Consider the following 18,641-nt stretch of genomic DNA (forward strand, 5'->3'; position numbering starts at 1 on the left):
ACAATGTCGGGTAGATGGCAGTGTTATAGCTGGACGAGAACAACTTGGCCAGGAATGTGATAAGTTCTGGAGAACAAATGCTTTCTGGTACTTCATTTCACTTTCTGTTTGCGTCAGACATTCTTTGTGTTCTGTGATATTAAGTTAGTGTGATACTCTGCATATCAACTGCTGTCCAGATCATTGTCACTGTGATGTGTGTCTGATCTCAGCATCACTTGAGGGGGGTGGGGAGTGATGTCTCTGTCTCTTTGATCTCAGTCTCCCTTCAGTGCAAGTGTGCCTGAGCTCAGCATCACTCAGGTGTGCGTGAGTGTGAGAGAGAGAGAGAGATCTCAGTGTCACTCTGGTGTGGAATAAAGAATCTAATGATGACCGTGAAACCATGATAGATTGTCAGGAAAACCCATCTGGCTCGCTAATGTCTTTTATGTGACTCCAGACCCACAGCAATGTAGTTGACTCTCAGCTACCTTCTGAAATTGCCAAGCAAGCCATTCAGTTCTATCAATCGCTACAAATTCTCAGCAAAGACATTAAATCAATAAAATGTCATATATAGAATTAGGGGCATAGGTTTAAGGTGAGAGGGGGAAGGTTTAAAGGAGTTGTGCGAGGAAATTGTTTTACACAGATGATGGTAGATGCCTGGAACGTTTTAGAGGCATTTAGACAGACACATGAACAGAGTGATATGGACCAAGTGCAGACAGATGGGATTAGTTTGGGTTGCCATCATGGTTGGCACAGGAATAGTGGGCTAAAGAGCGTGTTTCTGTGCTGTTCCACTGCACTGTGTGAACAACTAAAGAGCGTGTTTCTGTGCTGTTCCACTGCACTGTGTGAACAACTAAAGAGCCTGTTTCTGTGCTGTTCCACTGCACTGTGTGAACAACGTTTGAAGAGAGACTGCATCAGGTGGGACTATATGCACTGGAGTTTGGAAGATTGGGGTGGCGTGGGATGGTTTATTATGGACCTACAAATTTCTAGCAGTACTAGACAGGGAAAATATTAGAAGGATGCTCCCTATAACCAGGGAGACCAGGCCCAGGGGGTCACAGGATATAGGTTAGGCCTTTTAGGACCAAGTTGAGGAGAAATATCTTTACCCGGAGTGTGGGGAGCCTGTGGAATTCTCTGTCACAGGAAGTGGTTGTGCCCAAAATATTGAATGTTTTCAAGAAGGAGTTAGATACAGTTCCTGGGGCTGTAGGGATCGCAGGGTATGGGGGAGAAAGCAGGAACAGGGGACTGAGTTGGATGATCACCAGCATATCGACTGGAAGAGCAGGCTCAAAGGGCCGAATGGCCTACTCCTGCACCTATTTTCTTTACTTCCATGGGTCACTCTGTGTTTAACGCAGGTGAGCTCGGTGTCACTCTGTGTTTAACGTGGGCGAGCTCGGTATCACTCTGTGTTTAACGCGGGTGAGCTCGGTGTCACTCTGTGTTTAACACGGGTGAGCTCGGTGTCACTCTGTTTTAAAAGTCTTGTTTAGACCCATGAACCCCTCAGTGTGCATTGCTATGTTGGTGCCAGCTGTTTGTATTCTATGCTTCTTTGTCCAACAGTGCCCTCTTCTCTCCCAGTCATGTAATATGTAATTTGTAATCAGTCACTCCTTTCTTTACTCCTTTAGTTATTTTGTCCTGCATTATCCAGGATGTCCAGTCTATAATCTTTGAAGTGTCCATGTCCTGCCCCTGGGTTGCTCTGAGTTCATCACTGTTCAGCCCATGAGGCTGTTTTGGCTGGGTACTGAAGTTGGAGTACTTGCCTGTTCTAAGTGCTGTGTCTCCATATGACTGCATCATTTTCATGTATCTAAATGTGCTGTTGAGGTTATAAAAACAGCATTAAATCCTCATGGTCATTAGCAGTGGTTCTACAGAAATAGAAATTAATAGACAATAAATTATTATTTTATATTTTATTGCATGCATGATGAGCTTCCTAATACTTTTTGAATTACTTAAAGCAAATGATTTATTGCAGTGTTCTGGCCACTCAAAGACAAGTCAGTGCTGAAAAATTCTTCAGATGAGGAATGCGATATTTGTGGTGAAGTGTTGCACTTGAATGTTGATCCAGTAAACTGTTGCAGTAGCCAGTGCAGTGTGAGGACTCTGGTCAGAATTACTTAGCAATCTTCTTCCTGATTACTGTCAAGTGATCCCTGGGTTAGAGAGAGAAGGGGGGGAAACCAGCCATGGTTCCTGTTCCTGATCACTGTCCGGTGATCCCCTTATTTTTGAGAGAGACAGAGGGAAACCAGCCGTAATACTCATACCATTCAAGGCTATGGAGCTAGTCAGCAAAGCAAGACTAGAGTAATTTTTACTGTACGCTTAGTTGTTCAGATTCTATGGGCTGAAGGGCCTTTTCCATCCTATATGATTCTGCAGTTCATGTTTACTCAATCACACCTGTTACCCACCCTCTCTTACTAAGACTCCCTTGCTCGTTCCCTCTACATCTCACACCCACCCTGTCTTCATTTCCAGGCTGTTTCCTCTTGCCCTACCTTCCTCTCTCACTCACTCATGTTCCTTTCCAACCTCCCTCGTCCATTCAGCCCCCTTCACCTGTCCATTCTCCTGCAGTCCCTTCCTCTCAGACACATCCACACACCCCCACACACATATTCAGCCCCCACACCCATACACACAGATCTACACATTGACCCACCAACACAATCACACCCATAGCCCCATACACAGACACCAGTCAAGCACTCAGAACTCCCCCCCGTCTCTCTTATACACACACACACACACACACACACACACACACACACACACACACACACACACACACACACACACACACACACACACACTAGGGCGAGTTGAGAGTAACAGCCCTTGACATCAAGGCAATATTTGACTGAGTGTGGCATCAGGGAATCCTAGCAAAAGAATCAATGGGTAGCCATTTGATCCATCAGTTATCTCAGCTCCAGGTCATTTTTACAGGAGTTCCTCAAGGTAGTGTCCTAGGCTCAACCATCTTCAACTGCTTCATCCATCATAAGATCAGAAGTGTGGACGTTCGCAGATGTTTGCACCATTCATGACTCTTCATGACTCTGCATGTTCAAATGCAACAGGATCTGGATAATATCCAGGCTTGGGCTGACAAGTGGCAAGTAACATTCGTGTCACACAAATGCCAGACAATGACCATTTCCATTAAGGTACAATCTAATCATTGTTCCTTGGCATTCAATGTATTACCATCACTGAATCCCTATCAACATCCTTGGGGCTACCATTGTCCAGAAACTCAAACTGACGTGCTTTATAAACACAAAGGCTACAAAAGCAGATGAGAGGCAAGGAATCCTGAGGCAAGTAATTCACCTCCTGATTACTTAAAGCATGTCCACCATCTACAAGACAAAAGTCAGGAATGTGATGGAATCCTGCCCTCTTGGCTGGATGGGTCCAGCTCCAACAACACTCAAGAAACTTAACACCATCTAGGACAAAGCTGCCTACTTGATTGGCACTGCATCCACAGCATCCACTTCCTCCACCACAGACTCTCAGTGGCAGCAGTGTGTACCATCTACAAGATACACTACAGGAATTCATCAAAGATCCTCAGATAGCTTCTTCCAAACCCACAACTACTTCCATCTGGAAGGACAAAGCAGATACAGGGGAACATCACACCCTGCAAGTTCCCCTCCATGTCAAGTCGGCGGCTCAGTGGTTAGCGCTGCTGTCTCACAGAACCAGGGACCTGGGTTCAATTCCAGCCTCGGGTGACTGTGTGGAATGGGTCTGGGTGGGTTACTCTTCGGAGGGTTGGTTGGGTCGAAGAAGGGCCTGTTTCCATGCTGTAGGGATTCTGTGAAGTCACTCACTATCCTGACTCGGAAATGTATCCCCATTCTCTCACTGTCACTGGCTCAAAATTGTGGAACTCCTTCCCTATGGGCATTATGGGTCAACATGGACTGCAGCAGTTCAGGACGGTAGCTCACCACCACCTTCTCAAGGGGCAACTAGGGATGGGCAGTAAATGCGAGGCCAAGCAGTGATGCTTACATGTGGTGAGTGATTAGAAACATTCTCACACCCGCAAACCCACCCTGCCTTACACACACCCAATCAAGTAACATTCACATTACACCCTCAAAAATACCCTCAGCCACACTAACAAACACACACTTTCTTTTTTAACTTCAAAAATATACTTTATTCATTCAATATTTTTATATACATACATAGTCACTAAAGCGGTTGTACAGTAGCCTATGGAAAAACAAACACTGGAGTTCGACTATCTAACAACCAAAGCAAAGGCATTTCTTGCTTGTACAAGACTATGTTTACAAATTTTTGAGGCACCGGTGAGGTCCGATAACTGAATGGACCCCCACTTAACTTCAGTAGAAAGATCTGAGACGATGGTCTTTCCCCACTGGGTCTTGGCAGCAGTTGCCCCAAACTTTAGTGCGTCCCACAGCACGTAGTCCTGGACCTTGGAATGTGCCAGTCTGCAACACCGATTGAGGTCAGCTCCTTGTTCTAGAAGACCAACAGGTCTCAGGCAGACCAAAGCGTTTCCATGCTGTACATCTCTATTACTCTATGAATTGCAGGAAAACCAAAGCATTGGGACTCATTCAAAAGGACAATAATGAGAATGCAGGGGCAACCTGTTTCTGTAAAAGGTGAAAAGAGCCACCAACAAGCCGAGAGAGCCCTAGATGCCAGGAGACAGAGAGGGTTAGATAATAAAACAAACGCATTAGAGGAGTATGGAAAGAGCAGAAAGTTACTTAAAAAGTAATTAGAAGAATGAAAAGAGAATATGAAAAAGCACAGGTGGGTAAGAGAAAGGAAAATGCAAAGATATTTTGTCAGTAGATTAGAGGCTAGAGAATAACGAGAGAAAGAGACATTTCAGAAATATTTCAGTGAGCGCTTGATTTGATTTGATTTGATTTGATTTATTGTCGTCACGTGTACCTAAGTACAGTGAACAGTTCTGTGTGTGAGCAGTACATGTAGATCTTAATAAGCAAGGACATACAGAGCATATGGAGTTTAGACAGAGTGAGGTGCACAGATTACACTGCACTGGAGGCACATAAAGCCAGATCAACATTAACACGATCAACATTTTTTGAAGTTAGAGAGTCCATCAGTCCAGTAATGGCAGGGAAGAAGTTGTTCCTGAACCTGAAATAGCAACGTATGCAAGGCTGTGGGCCACGTGTTGGAAAATCAGATTCAAATAGATGGATGTTTGATGAGCGGTGCCAAAACTGGGCCGAAGGGCCTCTTTCTGTTCAGGCCAAATTGTGCAATTCAAAAAAACACAGGTGTGCACACATGGGAACTCCCTCACATAGACTTACAAAAATACCCATCTACATTCCCACATGCAGACTGTCACACACCCACACATGCTTAGACTCTGACTCTCTCTCAAACAGACACAGACAGGCTGACTCTCTCTTCTCAAACAAGACTCTAATGTCACTGTAACTGTGATGCTCTGTCTCTATCTTAGGCTGATATACACTTTCTTGAAACTGCCACCATCCCACTTTTTTTGTAAATTTGCCTCCCTAGCTTAGATTAGTGGAAGGGAATATCCCTGAAACATGAGGTTGCTGATGGTTCTAATCAAGTGTAGTTTTGAACAGAGGATTGTGTTTTTGGTGAGATTGTTGACGCGGGGCCACTGGAGGCTGAATTGCTCTCCGACAGCCGAGTAATTCACACGTTCACCTTCTGTTAATTCCTATCTGCAACATCAATTAAATTGTTTGTAGAAACTAATTGAATGTGGCTTAATCACACATCTTAATAGCTTTACACGGTTTGAACTTCCTGTTAATTCGAGTAATAAAATAAAATGAGTGCGCTGGCTGTGTAATTAGCGAGGTGGCTTGTGAAGAAATTAGAGCTTTATGGCTTGTAATAAAGAGAGTGCTGCCGCCTAATTCTGACGGACTCTTGCTGCAATCTGCTGATTCTGAATTTTTCCTTTTAATTTGCACTTGGCTGCCGAGTGTTAATTGTATTTTAAAGGGACAGGCATGCTTTTAGTTTCTTAGTCCCCAGCAATGAATTTCCCTCCACATGGCCCCTCCATTTAAAATGCCCTCCTGAAGTTGCAGCTACCAATCAGGTTTGTCTTTCTGTTCTCAGACCCATCCAGATGGCGCTTGCCTCTCTCAAAACAAAAATTGCCAGAGTCAGGATCCTGTTCTCTGCCTCACCACCATGGGATGTGAAGGCACAATTCACATTAAAATCCCAGTGCAGCATTCAGGAAGCGCTGCACTGCTGGAGGGTCAGTGCTGAGGGAGTGGGCACTGTCGGAGGGTCAGTACTGAGGGAATGCCACACTGTCGGAGGGTCAGTGCTGAAGGAGTGCCACACTGTCGGAGGGTCAGTGCTGAAGGAGCGCTGCACTGTCAGAGAGTCAATACTGAGGGAGTGCCGCACTGTCAGGGGGGTTAGTGCTGAGGGAGTGCCACATTGTCATAGAAATTATCAGGAGTAGGCCATTTTCTACTTCAAGGCTACTCATCACTCAGTATGATCCTATTCCCACTGTCAGAGGACAGTCCTGAGGGACTGCTCAGTGCTGGTTAGTAATTCTGGAGTTAAAGAGGACTGCAGCACAGAAAAAGGCCTTTCAGCCCATTCCATTTTGGCCAGTCAAAAACAACCACCTAACTACTCTAATCCCATTGCATTGTCTTATATTCCTTGGCATCGCAAATGCACATCTAAATACTTCTTAAATGTCATGAGGGTTTCTGTCTCAAAGCAGTGAGTTCCAGATTCCCACCATCCTCTGATGAAAATGTTTTCTTACATCCCGGCACAGTGGCACAGTGGTTAGCACTGTTGCCTCACAGCGCCAGAGACCTGGGTTCAATTCCTGCCTCAGGCGACTGTGTGGAGTTTGCACATTCTACCCGTGTCTGCTTGGGTTTCCTCCGGGTGCTCCGGTTTCCTCTCACAATCCAAAAATGTGCAGGTTAGGTGAATTGGCCATGCTAAATTGTCCGTAGTGTTGGGTGAAGGGGTAAATGTAGGGAATGGGTCTGGGTGGGTTGCGCTTTGACGGGTCGGTGTGGACTTGTTGGGCCAAAGGGCCTGTTTCCATGCTGTAAGTAATCTAATCTAATCATCCCCTCTGAACATGCTGTCCCTTACCTTAAACCTATGCCTCCTGGCCATTGGTCCCTGCACAAAAGGGAAAGGTTTCTTCATGTTTATCCTCCTTATCATTTTATAATCTCAATCATGTCCACCTTAGTGTCTGCTGCTCTAAGGAAAACACTCTGTCCAATCTCACTTCATAACTGAAACTTCCCAGTCCTGAGCGACATCCTGGGAAATTTTCTCTGCCCTCTTGCCAGTGACATCATATTCCTCTTTGAATGGATTCCAGAACAACACACCATGTTCTCACTGTGATGTAACCAATATTTTATATAGTTCCAGCATCACCCCCTGCCCTTAAACTCAGTGCCACAACTAGTAGAGGCAAATATACTATATGTCATTTTAACTATTTCATCTAGTGCCATGCTACCTTACATGACTGATGGACATGCTGACAAGGTCCCCCCGATCCTTGGTGCTTCCCAGGGTCCAAACATTCATCATGTATTCCCTTGTCTTGTTTGCTCTGCCCAAGTGCATCATCTCACACCTATCTAGATTGAAAGCCATTCGCCAGTGATCAGCCCACCTGATCAACCCGTCTATATACTTCTGTAATGTTCCTCACTATTTACTATTTTGCCAATTTTTGTACCATCTGTGAAGTTACTGATCAACCTTCCTACATTCAAGTCTAACTTGGTAATCTAAACCAAAAGGGCCCGAACACTGATCCCTGCAGAATCCACTGGACACAGGCTTCCAGTCACAAAAACACCCCATGACCATCACGCTCTGTTTCCTGCTGTTCAGCCAATTCTAGATCCAATTAGCCAAATTTTCCTTGTCATCCTCTAATTGCTGTTTAAATTATTGGAATCATTTCTAAATGATTGGATAAACTGTCACTTAGAAAGGCATGGAATAATCAGGGACATTCAGCTTGGATTTGTTAATTGAAGATTGTGCCCGATTAACTTGATTGAATTTTTAGAGAAAGATTGATGAGAAGAGGATGGTTGCTGTAATCTGCATGGATATCGACAAGATCCCAAATGGCAGATTTTAAAAAAAACAGTACAAGCCCATGGGATGCAGGAGAATGTGACCCAGACCAACATTGAATGATTGACAAGCATTTCTGCAAATGAGCGGCTGTTTCCACTGGATTCATTACAAAGTCCCCAACTTGCTGAACTCGATATTAATGTTTTGGTCACAATTATAAGGGAAATGAAAAAGACATTTACAGATGACACAAGACTGTTGGTCACAAGACTGATATCATGCAGGAAAGCTGGTAATTGATGGCTGCTGAGGTGAAGTGATTTGACTAACACTTGGCTGTTGGATTATAATGTGGGATACTGTTGGGAGAATAGGTAGAGGAACTGAATATTACTTAAATAACAATGCAGAAAATTATGAAACAGAGCGATTTGAGAGTTCTCATTACCTGAATTTTGTGGTATTTTTGCTGAACTATTAACCCAGGGACAGAGGTAATGTTTTGGGTACCTAGGTTCAAATTCTGCCATGGTAGGTGGTGGAACTTGATATCAATAACAATCTGGAATTGAGAGTCATCTTCGATTGTCGGAAAAATCCATCCGGTTCACTAATGTCCTCCAGGGAAGGAAACGGCTGTCCTGACCTGGGCTGGGCCTACATGTAACTCCAGACCCACAGCAATGTGGATAACTCTGAGCTGTCCTTTTGGCAATTAGGGAAGGGCAATAAGTGCTGACCCATATCCCAGAAATTAATTTGAAAAAAAATCACAAAAAGTTAGCATCTATTTCAGTGGATAATAAGGAAGGCAAATGGAATGTTGACCTTTATTTCAAAGGGAATGGAGTATAAAAGTCAGGAAGTGTTCTTAAAAGTAGACGAGGCACTCGCCTGATTAGCTGGAATACTGTGGATAGTTTTAGGCCCATTCTCTAATGAGAGGTGGGCAGTTTTAGTTGCAGTTTGGAAGAATTAGAGGTGACCTTATTGAAACATACAAGAGTTTTTAGGGGACAAGGCATAGTAGATGTAGAAAGGTTATATTCTCTTAGAATCTAGGACTGGAAGGTATAATCGTGGACTAGGGGGTTGTACAGAGATCATAAGGTGATAAGAAATAGGAGCAGAACTAGGGCATTGAGCCCAACCAGTCTGCCCTCCCATTCCATCATGGCCGATATGTTTCTCAACCCCATAACCCTTCATCCACTTACTCATCAAGAACTCATCTATCTCTGTCTTAAAGACATTCAATAAATTGGCCTCCACAACTCTCTGTGGCAATGATTCACCAACCTCTAGCTGAAGAAATACCTTCTCATCTCAGTTATAAAGTGTCACCCCTTCACTCTGAGGCTGTGCTGTCGGGTCCTAATCTGTCCTACTAGTTGAAACATCTTCTCTATATGCATTCTGTCCAGGCCTGTCCCTATTCTGTAAGTTTTAATAAAGTCCCCTTTTCCATCAAGTACAGATTCTGAGTCCTCATATGACAAGACCTTCATCCCTGGGATCATTCTTGTAAACCACCTGTAAAACAGTCTGTCCAATCTCACTTCATAACTGAAACTTTCCAGCCCTGGGCAACATCCTGGAAAATTTTCTCTGCCCTCTCGCCAATGATATCACATCCCTCCTTTAATAGATTCCAGATCAACACACAATATTCTTACTGTGATGTAACAAATCCCCCCTCCAACACCAGCTCATGCTTCCTTAGTTACAAGACTGAAAACTGCTCACAGTATTCTCAGTGTGGTCTGATCACAGCCTTATAAAGCATTAACGACATATTTTAGCTCATGTATTCTAACCCTCTGGAAATGAATGCCAGCATTGTATTGACTTCCTAAAGGCCAACTGAACTGCACACTAATCTGAAGGGTATCCTGAACTAGGACTTTCATGTCCCTTTTTTACTTTAAACTTCATGTTATGTGGCACTATCACTGCTAAATGGGACAGATTTCGATCACATTTAGCAACTCAGGACTAGGCATCCATGAGGCACTGTGGGCTGTCAACAGCAGCAGAACTGTACTCCAGCACAATCTGTAACCTCATGGCCTTGGGTGTCCCCTACTCAGCCATTACCATCAAGCCAGGGGATCAACTCCTAGAGAGTTCAGGAGGGCATGCCAGGAGCAGCACCAGGCATATCTGAAATGAGGTATCAACCTGGTGAAGCACCCAGCAGGACTACTTGTGTGCCAAACAACACAAGTAACAAGTGACAGACAGAGCTAAGCGATCCCACAACCAATGGATCAGATCTAAGCTCTGCAGTCCTTCCACATCCAGTTGAGAATGGTCATGGATGATTAAAGAACTCACTGGAGGAGGATAATCCACAAATATCCCCATCATCAATGATGGAAGAGCCCATACAGTACAAAAGATAAGGCTGAAGCTTTTGCAGCAACCTTCAGCCTGAAGTGTTGAGTGGGTGATCCATCTCAGCCTGGTGCAGTAGTCCCAGCATCACAGACACCAGCCCTCAACCAATTTGATTCACTCCGCGTGATATCGAGGGTCACACCTGGCACATGGGAAGATGATCGTGGTTGTTGGAGGTCAGTCATCTCAGCTCCAAAGCACCTCTACAGGAGTTCCTCGGGGTAGTATCCTCAGCCAAACCATCTTTAACACTATCACAAGGTTAGAAGTGGGGATATTCGCCGGTGATTGATTGCGCAATATTCAGCACTATTTGTGACTCCTCAGATACTGAAACAGTCCATGTTCAAATGCAACAAGATCTGGACAATATCCTTGGGCTGACAAGTGGCAAGTAACATTCACACCATACAAATGCCAGGCTATGACCATCACCAATAACAGACAATCTAATCGCCTGCCCTTGGCATTCAGAGCCATAGAACATAAAACAGTACAGGCCCGTCGGCCCTTGATGTTGTGTTGACCTTTAAACCTACACTAAGATCAGACTAACCTACATACCCTTCATTATACTCTCCATCCATCTGCCTATCCAAGAGTTGCTGAAATGTTCCTAAGTACCAGACTCTACTACTACTGCTGGCAGTGCATTCCACGCACCCGCCACTCTCTATGTAAAGAACCTACCTCTGACATCTCCCCTAAACGTTTCTCCAGCCATCTTAAAATTGTGCACCCTCATGATAGCTATTTTCCACCCTGGGAAAAAGTCTCTGACTATCCAGTCCATCTACGCCCCTCATCACCTTGTACATCTCTATAAAGTCATCTCTCATCCTTCTTCGGTCTAATGAGAAAAATCCAAGCTCCCTCAACCTTCTTTCATAAAACATCCCCTTCAGTCCATACAGCATCCTGGTAAATCTCCTCTGCACCCTCTCTAAAGCTTCCACATCCTTCCTGTAATGAGACGACCAGAACTGAGCACAATATTCCAAGTGTGGTCTAACCAGGGCTCCATAGCATAACCTCGTGGCTCTTAAACTCAATCCCCAGCTCATAAAAGCCAACACACCCTCTTAACTACTCTATCAACTTGGGTGGCAACTTTGAGGGATCTATAGACATGGACCGCAAGATCCGTCTTTCCCTCCACACTGCCAAGAATCCTCCCTTTAAATCCTGTATTCTGCATTTTAATTCGACCTTACAAAATGAATCACTTCACACTTTGCCAGGTTGAACTCCATCTACCATTCTCAGTCCAGCTCTGTATCCTGTCAATGTCCCATTGCAACCTACAGCAGCCCTCCACGCTATCCACCACTCCACCAACCTTTGTGTCATCAATAAACTTACTAAACCACCCTTCCACTTCCTCATCCGAGTGATTTATAAAAATCACAAAGAGCAGAGGCCCAAGAACAGATCCCTGCAGAACATCACTAGTCACTGAGCTCCAGGCTGAATACTTTCCATCTACTACCACCCTCTGTCGTCTACGGGCCAGTCAATTCTGTATCCAGGCAGCCAGATTTCCCTGTATCCCATGCATCCTTATTTTCTGAATCAGCTGACCATGGGGAACCTTACCAAATGCCTTGCTAAAATCCATGTACACTAAATCCACTGCTCTACCTTGATCAATGTGTTTTGTCACATCCTCAAAGAATTCAATGAGGTTTCTGAGGCATGACCCGTCCCTCACAGAGCCATGCTGACTATCTCTAATCAAACTATCCTTTTCCAAGTAATCATAAATCTTGTCTCTCAGAATCCTTTGCAATAATTTGCCCACTACAGATGTAAGACACACTGGTCTGTAATTCCTAGGATTAACCCTATTCCCTTTCTTGAACAAGAGAATAACATTTGCCACCCTCCAATTATCTGGCACTACACCAGTGGACAATGAGGACGCAAAGATCATCACCAAAGGTGCAGTAATCTCTTCCCTAACTTCCTGTAGTGGTGTTGCCATCACCGAATCTCCCCCTATCAACATCCTGGGAGTTATCGTGGACCAGAAATTCACCTGGACTCACCACATAAACACAGTGGCTACAAGGGCAGACCAGAGGCTAATGAGTAACTCCCCTTCTGACTCCTCAAAGTCTATCCACCATCTACAAGGATACAAGTCAGGAATGTCATGGAATACTGCCCATCTACCTGGATGAGTGCAGCTCCAACACCTCTGAAGAAGCTTAGTATCATCCAGGGCAAGGTAGCCCCCATTTGCTTGGCACTACATCCATAAGCATCCACTCCCTTCACCACCGACGTCAGTAACAGCAGTTTGTGCTATTTTCAAATGCACTGCAGAAATTTACCCAAAGATCCTCAGACAGCACCTTCTAAACCCACAACCACTTCCATCTGGAAGGACAAGGGCATTTGATAAATGTAAGCATCACCACCTTCAAGTTCCCCTCCAAGCCCCTCACCACCCTGACTTGGAAATATATCACTGTTCCTTCACTGTCGCTGGGTCAAAATCCTGGAATTCCCTCTATAAGGGCATTGTGGTCTACCTACAGCACATGGACTGCAGCGGGTCAAGAAAGCAGCTCACCCCCACCTTCTCAAGGGGCAACTAGGGATGGGCAGTAAATGCTGGCCAGCCAGCAATGCCCACATCCCACAAAATAAATACATTTTTAAAAGCCTTTTCCTGTTTAGAAGAGGCCTCTATTCTTCCTACAAAAGTGAATAACCTCACACTTTCTCGACTGTATTCCATCTGCCACTTCTTTGCCCACTCTCTTGTATTGTTCAAGTCCTTCTGTAGTCTCCCCTTCCTCAACACACTTCCTCCACGTCGTTGTGCCATTTGCAGACTTCACAACAATGCCCTCAATTCCTTTTTTGAGGTGAGCAGGAATTTCAGTACTTCTGACTATAGATTGTTGTAAATACTTTAGCGTTATCTTTTGTACTGATTTGTGGGCCCTTCCCCTCCACTGAGCTGTCTTATTGTTCACCACCATTCATGACGGGATGTGGCAGGACTTCAGAACTTCAGTCTGATCTGTTGGTTGTCGCATCACTGATCTTCTTTTGTAGATCCACTGGTTATAACCAGATTTTAATAGTCATAAGAAATTAGTGCAGCTCTAAGTTTCTAATTGGCTACATGGGTGATTTACTGGTGATGGTTAATGTTAAAAGAAACGTTCGCAGTGATTTGGTGATGGGAAGGCTGATCAGTAGTGTTTAATAGCACTTCTGGATAACAAGAAAAGAAATTGATTAGGAGTAGGTCAATCAGTCCATTGAACCAGTTCTACCATTCAACAGAATCCCTACACCATTCAGCTAATCGAGTCTGCAACAACCCTTCAAAGAACATCTAATCCAGACCCTATCCCCATAACCCTGCATTTACTGTGGTCAATGCACCCTAACCTGCACATCTTTGGACTGTGGGAGGAAACCGGAGAACCCGGAGAAAACCCACGCAGACACGGGGAGAATGTGCAAACCCCACGCAGACAGTCACCCGAGGCTGGAATTGAACCCAGGTCCCTGGCGCTGTGCTAACCATTCAGCTAGAGCTGAAAATGTGTTGCTGGAAAAGCACAGCAGGTCAGGCAGCATCCAAGGAACAGGAAATTCGACGTTTCGGACATAAGCCCTTCTTCAGAAGAAGGGCTTATGCCCGAAACGTCGAATTTCCTGCTCCTTGGATGCTGCCTGACCTGCTGCACTTTTCCAGCAACACATTTTCAGCTCTGATCTCAGCATCTGCAGACCTCACTTTCTCCCTTAGCTATTCAGCTACCCCAACAATGATTTGTAGCTGATTTGACGTGGTTCTTAACTTCACGTTCCTGTATGTCCCACATTAGGCATGATTCTGTTGTTGATCAAAGAAGATAATCAAACTCTTGCTGGACTTCTTTCAATGAGCCAGGCTCTGCTACTCACTGGGGGAAGAGAATATCAAACACTGGCAACTCATGGGAGATGGAATTGCTCCTGATCTCCATAGTAAATGAATGCACTGATTCCAGACCACCCTGATTCCAGTTCATGTTGATTCTAGGCCTCCCTGATTTCAAACCGTGCTGATTCCAGACCACCCTGATTTCAAACTGTGCTGATTCCAGTCCATTGCTGAGTCCAGACCACCCTGGTTACAGTCCACCCTGATTCCAGACCGTGCTGATTCTAGGTAAAAACAATGATTGCAGATGCTGGAAACCAGATTCTGGATTAGTGGTGCTGGAAGAGCACAGCAGTTCAGGCAGCGTCCGAGGAGCAGTTCTAATTCGCCCTGATTTCAAATTGCGCTGAACCAGCCCACACTGATTCCAGACCGCCCTGATTCCAGTTCGCACTGATCCTAGTCTGTCCTGATTCTAGACCACGCTGATTCCAGTCCGCCCTGATTCCAGTCTGTGCTGATTCCAGACTGCGCTGATTCCAGACCACCTTGATTCCAGACTGTCCTGATTCCAGTTCACCCCGATTCCAGTCAGTGCTGATTATAGACCACCCTGATTCTATACCACGCTGATTCCAGACCGTGCTGATTCTAGTCCTCCCTGATTTCAAATTGCATTGAACTAGCCCACACTGATTCCAGACCACCCTGATTCCAGACCGCATTGTTCACAGACCGCTCTGATTCCAGTTCGCACTTATCCCAGTCCATCCTGATTCTAGACCACGCTGATTCCAGACCACCCTGATACTAGTCTGTGCTGATTCCAGACTGCCAGACCACCCTGATACTAGTCTGTGCTGATTCCAGACTGCCCTGATTTCAAACCCCTCTGATTCCAGTTCACCCCGATTTCAGTCCGCGCTGATTCCAGACTGCCTAGATTTCAATCCACGCTGATTCCAAACTGTGTTGATTCCAGACCATGCTGATTCCAGTTCACCCTGATTCCAAACTGCGCTAGTTCAAGTCTGCCCTGATTCAAGAACAACCTGATTCTGACCCACGCTGATTACAGTCCTCCCTGATTCCCAAACACTCTGTTTCCAGACCGCATTGATTCCAGTTCGTCCTGTTTCCAGTCTGCCCTGATTCCAGTGTGCTTTGATTCAAGTCCTCATTCTTTCCAGACCACCCTGATTCCAGATGACCCTGATACCAGACTGCCAGAATACAGACTGTACTGATTCCAGTCTGCACTGATTACAGATTGCCCTGATTCCAATTCATCATGTTTCCAGTCCGCCCTGATTCTGGACCACACTGAATGTGGAATGCTTGTACGCTGGTGCATGCTAGCATACTCTGATCTCCTTTAAGTATAGCGCGAATAAATCTTGTTGAGTTGTAAGTGTTTGAAGTCTGGACATCTCAGCAGTTAATTCTGAGTGAGAGGCAGATGACATTGCAGCTTATACCTGTACATTCTCCAGAACCCTAAATTCTGAAAGCTATGGTCACATTTCCTGTCTGTCTCTGGCCTAAATCTCCATTTTCTCCACGCACATAATATTACCACAACCTGTCTTATTTTCACAAACCATTTATAATTTTTGAAAATTTCAGTTAGTGAACCATAAATGGCTCCTTTTTTATTGAAGAGAAAGCTGTGCCACCTGGTTCTGTCTCCAGATGCCCAGTGCCAGGTTGTTGGTAAACTTCATGCCTGGTTATTTATGTTGCTGCCTCAGTGATAGATATCATTTCTAATGCTCCCTCTCTCTTTCTCTCTCTCTGCTGCCATTAGGATTACATGCAGAATGTTCATGGCAAAGAAATCGACCTGCTACGGACGACGGTTAAAGTGCCAGGCAAGAGGCCTCCACGGGCAGCAGCGGGTAACGCTCCAAGTGCCAGTCCCAAAACCAATGGGCTCACCAAGGATAGGAGTAACCTGCAACTGGCTGCAAATCCGGGTAAGTGATGGTGCTTTTCTGACAGGAGCTTGTGGTGTGCCAGATTGTTTGGAGAATTTTCACACTCTGTGACTGCGGTGAAGTTTGAATCACAGCTTGGGCAACGTTGGCATCAGTGTCAGACCATTGCTTATTCTTAATTGGTTCCAATGTATGATCGATACTGGTCAGTGATTGATGTCACTGATCAATGTCAGTGTCTGGTCTGTGGTCAGTGTTGGAGCTGGTCAGTGTTGGAGCTGGTCGGTGTTGAAGCTGGTCGGTGTTGGAGCTGGTCAGTGTTGGAGCTGGTCGGTGTTGGAGCTGGTCGGTGTTGAAGCTGGTCGGTGTTGGAGCTGGTCAGTGTTGGAGCTGGTCGGTGTTGAAGCTGGTCGGTGTTGGAGCTGGTCAGTGTTGGAGCTGGTCAGTGTTGGAGCTGGTCAGTGTTGGAGCTGGTCGGTGTTGAAGCTGGTTGGTGATCAGTGTCAGTTCCAGTCGGCACCATTATTTGGTGTCAGTGATCTGTTTTGGTGCAGTCAGTGATTTAGTCCCAGTTTGAATTTTGACTAGTGATAGACATATCTCGGCTGATGAAAGTAGACCAGTTCATATGGCAAACAGAAACTGATGAATCTTTGATTGGAACGAAATGAAAGTGGTGATTGTTACAGTATGAAAATTCAGCATCTTAAACAAATAATTGAGGTGGGGATAGATTAGAGTGGTGCTGGAAAAGCACAGCAGGTCAGGCAGCATCCAAGGAGCAGGAAAATCGATGCTTTGGGCAAAAGCCCTTCATCAGGAATAGAGGCTCTATTCCTGATGAAGGGCTTTTGCCCAAAGCATCGGTTTTCCTGCTCCTTGGATGCTGCCTGACCTGCTGTGCTTTTCCAGCACCACTTTAATCTAGACTCTGGTTTCCAGCATCTGCAGTCTGTGTGTTTGCCTAATTGAGGTGGGATGTCAATGATTGGGTGATGTGTAATAAAAGATATAGCATTATTCATTGGAAATTTGAGTTCTAAATTAGATAGAACCAGGTATAATATTAAGTTTGATTTATGTTTCCCAACTGTGGTTCAGAAAGTGGAGGGAATAGTTTGAGTTCTGCAGTTTCAGGTTGTTGGGGGGATTTGTTTCCAAACACTTTAAAAGACGTTTAACCCCTTTAGGTGACTAGTTTAATGCTTTTGAAACAAGAGGACAAATTAGAAACCTAAATCTTCTGTTACATAGCCAAAAGGTGCCCTAATACTGGGAGAGAGAAGTTCAAAAAAAGACAAGAGCCATCCAGAAGACCAAGTATTGTGCAAGTTTATTTCAGAGAGCAAGGGAGGCAGGGCAGGCAGAGTGAAGGAGTCCTGAAGCAGCAGAGTCTAATACAGTCAGACCCGGGGAAAACAAGTCCTGAGTGGCTTAATGGCACTCAGTAACAGTAAATCTCCAGAATTAGAAGTCTGTGGAAGAGGAATTTAAGGAACCCATGTAGGAAATAAGTGGGCAGTGTTAACTGTTGTGTTAAGTGAGTTAGGAAGAGGTATTAACTGAACAAATCGCATTGAGTGAATGTAGAGGATTTCTGAACAGAAATCAATTCCAAGCATAATATTGAACAAGAAAACTGGGTTCATAACTAGAATGGCAAAAGGCAGGAATGAGGAGTCTTTGTTGTGTGAGGAGGATTTTGTGTACTGAGTGGCTGTGACCCGCTGTAGGATTAGACTGAGTGGGGCAGGCTGCAGGGCTGCAGGCTCCTCCTGTAACGCTGTTGTGCCAAAAACTGGTTGTGCAGAGATTTTGTATTTCTTATGGGATGTAGGCTTCACTGGCTAGGCCAGCACTTATTACCCATTCCTACATGCCCTCCAGAAAGTGTTGGTAAATTATATTCTTGAACACTACAGTCCGTGTACTGTAGGTTAACACGCAATGTTGTTAGGGAGGGAATTGCAAGATTCTGACTCAGTGACAGTGAAGGAACAGCAATACATTTCCAAGTCAGGATGGTGAGTGGCTTGGCGGGGAACTTGCAGAGGTTGGTTTTCCCATGTATCTGCTGTCCTTGTCCTTCTAGAGGGAAGTGAACATGGGTTTGGAAGGTTTATTGAAAGGGCCTTGGTGTGTTATTGCTGTGCATCTTGTAGATGGTACATATTGCTGCCCCTGTATGTTGGTGGTGAATGGAATGTATATTGAAGATGGTTGATGGGTTGACTGTAACCACCCCAACACACACA

General features: G+C 45.0%; 1 protein-coding gene across 2 annotated transcripts in view; it reads left to right on the forward strand.

Annotated features, from left to right (window-relative positions):
* The window catches only part of agap3 (ArfGAP with GTPase domain, ankyrin repeat and PH domain 3), a 678,127-nt gene that overhangs the window by 509,460 nt on the left and 150,026 nt on the right, over positions 1–18,641 (forward strand). For both annotated transcript variants that reach the window (XM_060823965.1, XM_060823964.1), the window contains exon 11: positions 16,257–16,425. In XM_060823965.1, coding sequence (XP_060679948.1) covers positions 16,257–16,425 — 169 coding nt within the window. The remainder of the gene's footprint in view (positions 1–16,256; positions 16,426–18,641) is intronic.

This window comes from Hemiscyllium ocellatum, chromosome 4 (assembly GCF_020745735.1).
Source record: "Hemiscyllium ocellatum isolate sHemOce1 chromosome 4, sHemOce1.pat.X.cur, whole genome shotgun sequence".
NCBI lineage: Eukaryota > Metazoa > Chordata > Chondrichthyes > Orectolobiformes > Hemiscylliidae > Hemiscyllium > Hemiscyllium ocellatum.